Source organism: Sarcophilus harrisii, chromosome 1 (assembly GCF_902635505.1).
Source record: "Sarcophilus harrisii chromosome 1, mSarHar1.11, whole genome shotgun sequence".
Taxonomy (NCBI): Eukaryota; Metazoa; Chordata; class Mammalia; order Dasyuromorphia; family Dasyuridae; genus Sarcophilus; species Sarcophilus harrisii.
Window position 1 is genome coordinate 233,793,146 of NC_045426.1, and position 12,899 is coordinate 233,806,044.

A 12,899-nucleotide genomic window follows, 5' to 3' on the forward strand; every position below is an offset into this window, starting at 1 on the left:
TTACTAAGAAAACCCCTCCAAAAGAATCATGAAGAGTTGGGCATAACTGAAAAATGACTAAGCAAACAAAAAAAATGAGGGGGGCCCCTGATCAACAACTAGGCCTCTGTTGGCCCATCTCCCCTTACTCATATTTGTTGTATTAATAAGTGCATTATGAGTACAGAAGTGAATATAATCCATATAGACATTGTATCCCCAGAATAACACTGCACCTAGAACTAATTGTGGAGATTAATCCATGTTGGTTTCTTTTTAAAATCTTACTTCGTACAGATTTAGACTACATGTCCACTTATGTCCAAATAGGTTGTCTATGATCTTTATAAAATGCTAAGCTTTGCCTAACAGCCCAGAAACCTGAGGTGTCTAATTTAATTCTAATTTAATCAAGCCCAAGTACTTTTTTGTGAGATCTACCTTATTGTGTACCCTTCTGGAATCTGTTTGATTTCTTTTAAGCTAGCCTGTTTGGCCTTATGCTAGGATAAGTCTAGACTTCCAACTAGAACATCATCCTCTATGTTGTAGGGATTCCCTAGAGAAATTTCTGTCCAGAACTCCATTTCAAATACCATATGATCTATTTGGAACTGGTTGCTCCCATCTTGCCCAGAGTAGAAATACAACTGCCATGAAAAAACTAAAGGAGACTGAAGCAAACGGGGTGAAATGACTTGCTTAAGGTCAGACAGCTAGTAAGTGTCTGAGGCCAGATTTGAACTCAGTTTTACTGACTCCAGACACAGCGGTCTATCTATTATACTATCTAGTTGCTCTACCCATCACCTTAGCCTCCCCCTTGTAGCAAGCTTGAAAAAAGAATTTTCCAAATTTCTTAAAAATCTTCCAAAGAGTTTCAGTGGGCTTTGAATCTATTATTAAAAAAAGTATAAAGGTGATACTCCTCCCAAGCTGTTTGTATGAATAACTGATTGACATCAGAGAAGAAGGAAATTTATCAGTCATATTAATATCAAAACTTTTGCATACTCAGGGGCTAAAATTGAAAAATGAGTGTCACACTTTAATGAGAATAATGATTCACTTCTTACATGTAGCTATGTCTGTGAAGTTCCTTTTTCAGTTATGATAACCATTAAAATTAAGTAGTTAAATAAAATAAACTTAGAATGGGCCCTCTGAATCACTTTATCACAAAGCATTAGACCAAGATTCTTTTTAAAAAATGAAGCCTAAGAATGATAATTGTGGAAATATGTATAGAAGAAAGGCACATATTTAACATATATTGAATTATTTGCTGTTTAGGGGAGAGGGTGGGAGAAAGGGAAGGAAAAAAAAATTGGAACACAAGGTTTTGCAAGAGTAAATAAATGCTGAAAACTATGCATGTTTTGAAAATAAAAAGCTTTTAAAAAATTTAAAAATGAAGGCTATTCAATCACCTTAACAAAATCAACAATTTATAACTTATAAAATAATTATTTCATTAATTAATATTTTAGTGAAAACAAAAATGTTTTTGTACCAATAAATCAAACTTTAAAATTATTCTGGAAAATTTTTACTCTATCATCTTCTTAAAGGTCAATACTGTGTAGGTAAAGATTAATAATATTTTAATATATGAATACAAAGTTTATAAATTATAAACTGTATACTCAAAAATGTTTTTAGTTTTTTCTTCCATTTTCAAAAGCTTTTTATTTTACTGATTATAAGCAAAGATAGTTTTCAACATTCACCTTTGTAAAACCTTGTATTCTAACTAAAAAGGTTTTTTATTACATATTTATTTACAACATACAATTTATTATATACATTATATATATATTATATACATATTTATTTACATTTATTACATAAAAGTTGGAGACTATTGCTTTAGGCCCTAGATGGACACAGTGAAGAAAGTAAAGAATTGGGATATACACAATGTGAATTGAACCCAGAACATGCTTTATAAAGTGGTTTTGTTTTTTATTCTTTTAAAATAAAACTCCTTACCTTCTATTTGTTTACCTATGATTTTTTGCTTTCCTCTTAAACTAGGAAATCAGGAAATTAAGGGTTTATAAGACAGCTAAGTTTTAGCCAACAGGTTTAACCACTCGATCATTAAAAACAAAACCCATTCATGGGCAATGAGGTACTTCTGCCTCACAAATACAGGTTACTGATACTTCCCCCTTTTGCTCCAGACAAGGCTGTGGTTTTTGCTTCGAAAATACATTCAGAAATCTAAAGGTTGGGGGGTATGTCTTACAGGCTGGAATGGCTTCTTTGGAGAATCAAACATCCTAGGCAAAGTCTAGTTACATACCAGGACAGAGAGGTCATCCAGCTGGAAGATGTCATCTGGCACCCCAGAATTCTTCAGGCTGTTGGCTCGAGCCACAATTGCCTGCAAGAGAAGCAATATGACTAATGATGTCACTGTGAAACTGAGAGATTAAGAGACCCTCAAAAACTTCCAACAGACTCCTGGCTTGAAAATAAGGGAAGGGGACACAAATGCATTCCTTCTAGGGTTGAATTCAAGAGAATGGCCGTTGTGGAAGAAAAAGTGAGGAAACTGTCAGGCCCAGGAGTCAGAAAGCCTCAGGTCTGATTGCAGCTCTGTCAGTGATGTGCTGTTTGACAAGTCACTGGACCTCATATCAAGCCTCACAGTGGGGAGTGAAGAGAAAATAACCTTGAAAACAGGAGAATTTTTTTAAAAGGATTTTTTTCTATTTTTTCTATTCTCCAAGGAAGCAGAACAGAAAGGACTCACACATACAAAAACATTCAGAGAAATATTATCCACAATAACTAAAGCCTGGGAGCAAAATATATGAGTAACAACTGAAGAACGAAAGATCTAAGAACCTGTACATGAACATAAAGAAATATGACAAGGATTTAGAAATCAGAGAAACGTGAGATGTATGCTGAATGATGACATGAAGGAAACAAGAGCCAAGAAAAGCCATCCACACAGCGACTGCAACAATAAAAATAAAGTCAGCACAGAGAGCAACAAAACTTGGGCCAAATACCATAGAGGGTTGGCAGCAGTCACAACTAACGCACACGTCCTTCCTCTGTCCTATTTAATAAACTATCAAAGTGAAAAGGGCTATGGGTCTTCAGCCACAATTACAATGGGAGATGCCCATTATGCTTAAGTCCATTTGAAGAAGAAGTACTACAGAGAGGTGGAAGGATCTGCCCTAAAAACAAAATTATCCTGAAAGAGACACGTGTTGCCGTGAGTACTTGGGCTCACAGATCCAAAGGGATCTGTCCAAGGTCCAGAAGGGACCCTTGGGACCCCTGTCCAAATACCTCATCTCAGAGATGAGGAGACTGAGCCCTCAGCAGCTAAGGGACTTGCCTACGATCACACAGGCGGTTAGCACCAGAGCTGGGTTCTGAACCTGTGCCCTACTGCCTCCCTTTACCATCCTAGCCATTCTGAGACCTACAGACAACATAACCAATATTTGTGGGGTGCACACTTTGGGTGGAGTGCTATACTGGGCATTTTGATTGTTGCTCTGTCCTTTCAGTCATGTCCAACACTTGGGGTTTTCTTGACAAAAATGCTGGAGTGGTTTGCCATTTCCTTCTCCAGCTTATTTTCCAGGTGAGGAAACTGAGGCAGACAGGTTAAGTGACTTGCTCAGGGTCACACAGCTAGTCCATGTTAGAGGGCAGATTTGAACTCGGGTCCTCCTGACTCCAAGTCAGGGCTCTATCTACTGTGCTACCTTAGTGGCCCCTTTGTGTAAACTTTGTAATTTCTCTGAGCACCCAATAATAGGTGGTACAGCAGACAGAGCACTAGAGTGGAGGACCTGAGTTCGAATGTGACATCAGACACTTAACAACTAGCTGCCTCATTAAAAATAATAATAATAATAATTACATGAAGGGGGAGGGACAATACCATAAAGGGAGGCAAAATTTCAATAGTTAAGACTCTGAACAGTCTGAAAACTCTTCCTCTAAGAGTGGTGGAGGCCCAGGGCACACAGAAGCTGGGTCTCACTCACTCTGGACTCTGCCCTGCAGGCTCTGGAGGAGCAAAGGGTGAGGAACGCTGCAATCCCAGCCCACAGGAAATCCGCCCTGCCCGAGCCTGGGCCAGACGGCCCAAGGTGCCTCTTGACTGCAACAGAGCAGTGTTGTTTTGGCAAGCTCCCCTATTCCAGATCCTTGCTGTCCTTCCTTCCCGGTGTAAGGGCCACCGTCTCCACAGAGCTTCTTCTGGCCACCTCCACCCCTGAGATCTCCTCCTCCAAGGCCTACTGTTTGTACCACATGTTCCGGCACTTCACGACGCACACCTCCTACACTCTCCCCTGCTGTTTCACAAGCTTCTCTGCCTCCAAAGGTTATGCGCTCTCCAGTGCAGAGGCTGTTTGATACACGACGTCTGTCTCCTCTGTGAGACCCAGACTTAGACATCTGATAGAGACTCAGGATCAAGGCAGGGAGTGTCTGGTCCTCCCTCTGACCTGCCTTCTGGGACGGGGACTTACCCGCAGGCAGGGGAGGCTGGACAGCTCCCCATGGAGAGTGGTCAAGTTATTGTGGCTCACAGACAGGTGTTCCTAGAAGGAATCAAAAGAGCATAGTTTATACAGAGCTTGAGGAGCAAAGAGAAACATCTGCACAACCAATCCTTCCCATGCACACTGGGGGTCCAACCCTCCTCTGTTCTATCCTTGCCCTCAGCTCCCAGGGGCTGCGGAGAGAAGGAAACAAGCTGTTTTAGGAAGAATGTTCTTACCAGTTTCTGAAGGGCAGCAAGCTCTTCAGGCAGGTAGCAGAGCCCAGTCCGGTTCAGCTTCAGCCACCTCAGACTGGTCATAGCTTTGACATGTTCGGGAAAATACCCACCCTAAGAGCAGACAAGGAGAAAGCCATGAGGAGACAAGCTTGGGGAAAATCTGATTAATGCAGGCCCTCTCACCCACCAGCCTTGATTACCACCCATGACCTCACTTCTAAACAGCATGTTCTACTCTTCAGGATGTGGCCTCCAGCTTTTGTCCTCCTTCTCCCTCCTCCAATCCATCTCACTCACACACCAACACCAAAGGAGGGAGCTAAAATTAGTGAGAAGTACAGTATGAAAGCTTGAAAGCAGTATACTCAGCCAGAATGAAAATCTGAGTCTCAGTTTCCTATTAATTTCTTCCATTCCTATTAATGATAATGACAGCTTAAGAACAAGTGGTGAAATATAGTGGACAAACCACTGGTCATGGAGTCAGAAGACTGGATTCTATTTTTTTTTTTATTAGTCATTTTTAATTGTTTGGCAAGGAAAGTTAACACACAGACACCTACTCCAGGTGTAACTGAGTGATAATTATGCACTCCCCAGAGGATGTACCTCTAATGTCAATTGTTTGGGGTTTTTAAAATAACTTTTTATTTACAAAACATGCATGGGTAATTTTTCAACATTGACCCTTGCAAAACTTTCTGTTCCAAATTTTCCCCTCCTTCCCCACTCCAAACCTCTTCCCCTAGATGGCAGATAGTCCAATACATGTTAAATATGTTAAATAGAAGACTGGATTCTTACCCAGCCTTGAATTCTTATATGACCTCAGGGGCACATAGGATGGAACACTGGCCCTGGAGTCAGTAAGAAACTGTGAACTCATACACTTACTAGCTATATGATCTTAGCTGAGTCACTTAACCTCTATCTGCCTGTTTCCTCATCTGTAAAATGAATATAATACACCATCTGCCTCCAAGAGTTGTGAAGATCAAAGAAGATAATAATTATAAGGACTTAGCATAGCCCTTATAATTAAGTAGTCCATAAGTCCTTATAAGTAAGCAGTATATAAGTATTAGCAATTATTATTTTTCAAAATTTCTCAAAGCCTGAATAAACTCACAGAACTGACACAACACATGGAAAAGAACACTGAATTTGGTAACTTCTGTTACTTATTACCTGAGTAACCTCAAACCAGTCATTTAACTTTCTGAGGCTCACTTCTTTCATCAGCATAATGAGGATGCTGGACTTCTGGCTCCAGGATCTATATAGTATGAGCTAACTTTCCCCACACAAATTCTGATGTTACCTCCTTGTTCAAAAACCTTCGATAGCTCCCTATAGCCCCAAAGGATGAAGTCCAAACTCCTCAGCCTGACATGAAGGCCCCTCCACAGTCTGCCTGTCCTACATTTCCCCAAGATGAGCCCTCTGTCCACTCTTGCCAAGCGGTCCAGGTGTGTCATGGACCTTCTTTTTGGCATTTTGGTGAACTCTACTGACCCCTTCTCATATGTTTTAAAATGCATTAAGATAGGATTACAAAAGAAATCAATTATAATGAAACAGTTACAAAATATTAAACAAAATTGTGATAGGGCAATGTATCAGTTCTAATAACTACAGTAATTTCAAAGTAATGATGAATGTAAAGGCTCATTCAAGATATTTTATAAGCATCATAATTATGATATGAAAATAGCTGTGATTTCTATGAACCACAAATTCACAGGTATTGTTAACACTGGTTTGTCACCGGCATTCATAATTGAAGGAAATGCCAAATTTCAGTTACAAGTGAAGGAAAAAATGACTTTTTTTTCCATCCAAGTTCAAGCTCTTCCTTGTTATTCCAAATACCCTAAAGCTATGTGGACCCAAGGTCAAAAGCCTCTACACCAAAAACTCTGAAAACAAGAACTTAATCTTTCTTGCCTCTCTGATGGACAAAGCACATGCTGCAGGTGCTTGGTACAGACTTGGTGATCAAAGAATTTCCAGTCCTGTCCCATTTCCTATCTCTACTTGCTTTTCCTCAAAGCCCTGAAAGTAGCTAGTGCATTTTTCTGGGGGTGGGGAAGAAAGTGGTCCCCTTACGTAGTCAGTGGAAGGAACCTCATCTGCCACTGCAAACCAGCATCTACTTCTATTCTTAGAACTTTTGGAAACAGAGATTTAGGAATTTGCTGAGGATGTCTCTGCCTGTACCAGTGTCGGTGGCAGAATAAATACGTATTCAGTTTTCAGATGTCTCCAAGTCTTTGTGAACCCATGTAGGGGTTTCTTGGAAAAAATATTGGAGCAGTTCTGTCATTTCCTTCTCCAACTTACTTTACAAATGAGGAAACTAAAGCAAGCAGGGTTAGGTGACTTGCTCAGGGTCACATGGCTAGCTAGTATTTGAGGCCAGATTTGAATTCAGGAAGATGAGTCTTCCTGCCTTCAGCCCTGGCACTCCAGTCACTACACCGCCTAGCAGCCCTGACTACTCCCATTTCAGAGATGAGGAATGCCAAAGCCTAGGAAGATAAAGTAATTTGGCCCAATGTTACATGAAATGAGCTGATGGCAGATGGCAGATGAATACATTTGCCTGCACTGATGTCTGGGGTCCTCACCCCTAGACCACCGACTCCAGAGGTAAAGGGCCTCTCTTCCTCTATGGGCCCACTTGGGTCCAGGTATGGGGGAGAGGGAGAAAGGCAAGTTAGCTGCCATCAACAGGAATCTACTCAATGGGTATTGATGAAATGTCACAGGAGTACAAGAGAGCGGAGCTACAGAGACAGAAACCAGATGGTCCTTGTTTTCTGGTCCCAATCATCATTCCAAATATGGACCAAGGGATGCATGACAAATATGGAAAGGAAGGAAAGGGGCACTCTGTGCCTGCCATGTGCCAGGCTCTATGCTAAGGGCTTTGCAAACAATGACTACAGTAGCTGCAAAGTAATGATAGCCCAGGCTCTTGAGTCCCGGCTCTGCTGCTGACATTCTTTGTGACAGTGGGAAAGTCATTTTTTCTTTCATCCATGGTTTCCTATCTATAAAGTGGGGAAATGACTTGTACCAGCAGTCTCAAAGCACAATGACGAGGATCAAATGAAAGAATGTACATCAAGCAGTAGGGAAATTTGCAAATAATAGGTCTTTGGAAAGTGTATTCATCTTTATCCCCTGATGGGCCACTCATCATTCATAAACTACTTCTTCCAGGAAGCCTTCCCTGAAGACACCTCTGGGTGGAATGAGGATCTCCCTCATTAGATCTCAAAGCACTTTCTATTCACTTATTATTTAAGTATGGTAGAATTTAGACTATGATCTTCTTGGACAATATGTTATTTCCCCCTACTAGGGGAAGAGATGAGCCTCTACAGCCCAGCTTAAACTGTGGTTCATGGATGCATATAGGGTCTCATAACTGAATGTGGGAGTTGTAAAATTTTCATTTATCATCAGTCACTATTTTATTTGGATATCTATTTTATATACCTATATACTTGGTTCACAAAACTTTCTTGGATAAAAATGGAAAAAGTTTAAGAAGCCCTGCTCTAGAGGAAGAACTTGTCTTGGGGTCTTTTACAACCATGGTACTGGGAAGTGGATACTTTGATGTAATACTTTACAGAAGAGCTCCGGATCAGAAGTCTTTCAGAAAAGTACAAACCAGCAAAAGCAGCCTCTAGTAAATGGGAAAGAGTTGGGGGAAAAAATTTTTTTTTTTTTAATGTATTAAATGGGGACTCAAGATGGTAAGATCTTTGTTGTGGCCTGTCAGAACTGTATCAGACATCAAAGTCAATCCCCAGGAAGTGACTGAGGCACCCATGATGTGCCCTGGCAGTGCTGAGTCCAGCTTGATCTCTGATGTTCATTTAGGCTAATCAGAGCCACAAGAGAAGGCAAAGTCAGCTCCTAGGTGTGTATGTTGGTCTGTGGGAAGGAGATGTAAAGCCCTGGGATATACTAAGGCCACAGCAAGAGACAACTCCAAGTTCTAGCTGGAGACTATGCAAAGATATTCAGGGAAAACTAGGAGCAAAAAAGTCAAGGAACAGAGGCTGAAGTAGGGGTCTAGGACAAACACAGTCCTAGATTCTTGACCAAAGCCAGAGCTACTGAAGACAGCACAGAGAAAAAGGACCAGGACTCAGCTACTCCAGCAGAATTATGATGGGGTAGTGGCAAATGCATCCAGGCTGCAGAGGGACTAGGACTAATGCCTAGCTAGCCACTTCATCCAAGAGGGCACAGCCTGGTCCTGGCACAAAGTAAATTCTGAACATTGAAGAAACATTGTAATCTAAGAGAAGTCCAAGAGGTAAACCCACAAGAAAAAAATAGCTCCATAAGTTGGGAGAGAACCTTAAAAAATATAATGATTTGGTCACAAGAACTTAATATATAAATGGAAAAGACGAAGTTGGATATTTTTAAATGGAGTTAGAGCTCTTAAAGGAGAAAGAACTGACAAAGAGAAAAGAACAAGGAGAACTCAACAATTTGAAAATAGGTCAACAAGAAAGATTAGAACAGTTGAAAGACTGAAAAATTAGAACATGTAAGATATTAACTGTATTACCAGAAACAAATAATTTGGGAAACAGGTCAAGAGAAAGCTACTGAACTGTGTATGTTCCCTTCAGCCCAGGAGTACTTTGGTTAATAAGTCTAAACTTCAAAGATAATCAAAGAAAAAGACCCATATGTACAAAAAATATTTGTGGTGGCAAAAACTTGGAAATTCAGAGCTGCTTTAACACCACTTACATCTATTTGTATAGTGTCCAACTAGGACTTGGTTGGAGTCTCATCAATCATGGAATGGCTAAATAAGTTGTAGTATATGATTGAGATGGAATATTATTGTGCTATAAGAAATGACAAATAGAATGGTTTTCCCAGAAAGACTTATATGAACTGATGCAAAGTAAGTGAGCAGAACCAAGAGAGCACTGTGCATAGTAACAGCAATATCATATGATTGATATTAGCTGTTCTCAGCAATACAATGATCCGAGACAATCTTAAAGGATTTAGAATGTAAAATGCTATCCACCTCCAAAGAGAGAACTAATGAAGTCTGTGGATGGAAGCATACTTTTTTTTTCACTTTCTTTGTTTTTCTTGATATATTTTTTTATAACATGACTAATATGAAAATATAACTTGCATGATTTCATATGTATAACTGATATCACGTGATTTATCACCTCAATGAGTTAAGGTATGAGAAGTGAAAAAATTTGGAACTCAAAATTTTATATATATATATATATATATATATATATATATACCCACACTATATACATAATATTTATTAAAAATTAACAAATACAATATTCATTGTTTTTTTTTTAAGAAGAAATGATGAAGGGGATGGTTTCAGAGAAACCTGGGAAGACCTGAACTGATAAAAAGTGAAATAAACAGAACCAGGAGGATAATTTATATAATTATGACAAAATTATAAAGATAAGCAACTTTGGAATGTTTGAGAACTCTGATCAACACAATGAAATTATAATTCCAGAGGACTCATGATGAAACATGTTCTCCATTCCCAGAAACAGGTAATGAATTCAGAGGGCAGATTAAAGCATATGTTTTTGGACATGGCTTTTTTTGGACATGAGAGAATTTGTTTTGCCTGACTATACACATTTGTAATGGGCTTTATTTTTCTTACTTCCTCAGCAGAGTAGGGGAAGGGAAGGTAGAAGGAAGGGGATTTGGAACTGAAGAGAAATTAAAATTGAATTTTACAAAAAGAAAAGGGAAGACAGGTCAAGAGGAGATAATCTAAGAATCAATGGGCTTCATGAAAAAGATGAGTTGATATAGTAAATGCTGAATATATCTATTCAAGGGATGATTTATTCAAATCCTAAAACCAATTAGTTTACTTCCTCAGGCATTTCATTCAACAAACACTTATGGAATCAAATGAGCTAATAAAACTTGAAAAGCACTTAGTGCAGTGTCTGGCACATAGTAGGTCCTTAATAAATGCTTGCTTCCTATGCCTAACCCCACTTCCTCTTACTGAGTGTCCATAATTTAGATGTACTGTGATAGGCCCTTGAGGAGGTAGCAGTAGATAAAAAAGATAATTGAAGTTATAAGAAATTTGCAATTTTGTAAAGGAAGAAGACAGGTATACCCACAACCAGAGTGACTGAAAAATGGGAAAACACAGCTGGATTTTGAGCCCAAAGATCTAAATACAAATCTTAGCCCTTCTATTTTCAATGTAACATTGCACAAATAACCTACTGTATAATAGGAGAGTTGGATCAGATGATCTTTAAAGTCTCTCTGAGTACTGCAGTTATGAACCAAGATATGAGAAAGGCCACAAGAAAAGTACAAGGTGCTGCCATGAGAGCAGAGAGAAGGGACTGAACTGTGTACGCTCCTTCATCCAGCAGTACTTTATTAGTAAGTCTAAACTTCAAAGGTATCAAAGATATTGTTAGGACCTCCAGGGAGAACTCCATGGAGGACATGATATATCTGGGAGGTCCTAGAAGATAAGAAAAGATGCCAACAGGCAAGAGATGAGTCTAAAATGGCCAAGGTTTCTCTGGGATTGAGATTTTCCTTTCTAATTCTGTACAGCTATTTTTAAACTGAGTTTGCATTCCCTGAATTCCCAGGGACAAGCAGTTTGGGGATTAAAAATGGTACCAGATAACCCACAAAGTAGAGGCTTCAGAGATTTTAACCAGCACTGAGTCAGACCGCAGCTGGTGGGTAAGTCCTCCATGCACCAGCCAACAGTCCCCTCCGGGAAGAAGAAACTGAGGCCTCAGAGGGTGGGTCTCATTCCTGACTCAGGATCCAGTCACTCCCCCGCAGGAGACCTAGAGGGGGGCAGACAGACCCCAGCTCCCTAAAGCCAGCCTGCACTCCCACGACCTGAAGCACACAACTATGTTGCTAACCCAAGTGATCAAGGCTAGACTATGCTGGGAGGGAGGAACGGGGGCCAGGAAAAAATGAAACCACCACAGAAGGACAGTGCATGAAGAGACCCAGACTAAGCCAACCAGCAATGGGCGCAGGGAAAAGGACGCGGGCTTTAGTCTGAGCACCTAACATCAGATCCAGGCTCTTGACTTGTGAGATGTCACCATGAGTATCATCATCAAGCCCACACAGACATGTGTACACATGCAGTACCTAACTATGTGCCAGTAGAGAAAGAAAGGGCGAACTACTCCAGTATCTTTGCCAAGCCTAGAAAACTAGATGGATGTATGGACATGCAAGGTCCAAGGGCTCACAAAGAGCTAGATCCAATTAAACAAAACTGTGCTAATCACTTTTAGAAAAGTTATCCCATTTGATCCTTACAACAACCCTGTGAATTACTGGCTGGTGTTGTTCTCATTTTACATTGAGAAAAATGAGGCAAAGAGTGATTTAAGTAATTTGTCCAGGTTTAGTGTTTGAGGCCAAATGTGAGGCCCCAGGCTCTATGCACTGCCCTTCTCAGGCTGAATAAGATAAAACTTCCCTAGGCTTCCTTTCTCCAACTAAAAATTGCAAGGGGCTGGCCTAAAAAACCCCTAGCACAGCCATGACCTCCATCCTCCCTGTGGGAGAGCCAACTCAATCTGTTATTAGCCATGTGAGGGGCCAGGAGAGTGGCCCCAAATCACAAGATCACAAGATTATAACTGGAAGAAGCTGTAGACAATGAAGTTCAGCCCTATCATCATCATTTTTACAGAGGTTGTGGGACCTATTGGATAGAGGGCGTGTCCCAGAGTCAGAAAGACCTAAATTCAAATCTTGTCTCCATCACCCTTTGCAAGTTACTTAAAACTTCTCTGAAGGCCAGTAAAATTGTACCTACTTCTCACTAGAGTATGGCGTGGCTCAAATGAGATTGTATATGTCAAGGCTCTGTAAACTTGATGTATGTTAGCAGGCTGCTTTGTTTTGTTTTGGAAAGGGGTCCAGACTCATGATTTCATCACTAAATAAACTCCCTCCACTGATACCAAGGAAATTCACTGGTAATCTATGATCTTAGAGTGGTCTAGGCACTGAGGGGTTATCTTTAGGAATTATTCAAGGTTAACAAGGCTAATAAGGGTCAGAGGCAGCACCTAAATCCAATTCTCTA

The 12,899-nt window shown here is 40.2% G+C and overlaps 1 protein-coding gene across 2 annotated transcripts in view; it reads right to left on the reverse strand.

Moving 5' to 3' along the window:
• Positions 1-12,899, reverse strand: part of FLII (FLII actin remodeling protein) — a 39,846-nt gene that overhangs the window by 24,096 nt on the left and 2,851 nt on the right. Inside the window, exons 1-4 of one of the 2 annotated variants that reach the window (XM_031938560.1) lie at positions 4,960-5,054; positions 4,745-4,855; positions 4,494-4,565; positions 2,288-2,368 (exon numbers count right to left, since the gene is read on the reverse strand). In XM_031938560.1, coding sequence (XP_031794420.1) covers positions 2,288-2,368; positions 4,494-4,565; positions 4,745-4,825 — 234 coding nt within the window. In that variant the 5' untranslated portion in view covers positions 4,826-4,855; positions 4,960-5,054. Of the gene's footprint in view, positions 1-2,287; positions 2,369-4,493; positions 4,566-4,744; positions 4,856-4,959; positions 5,055-12,899 lie in introns of those variants that run through there. The other variant, XM_031938552.1, reaches the window with a different exon arrangement.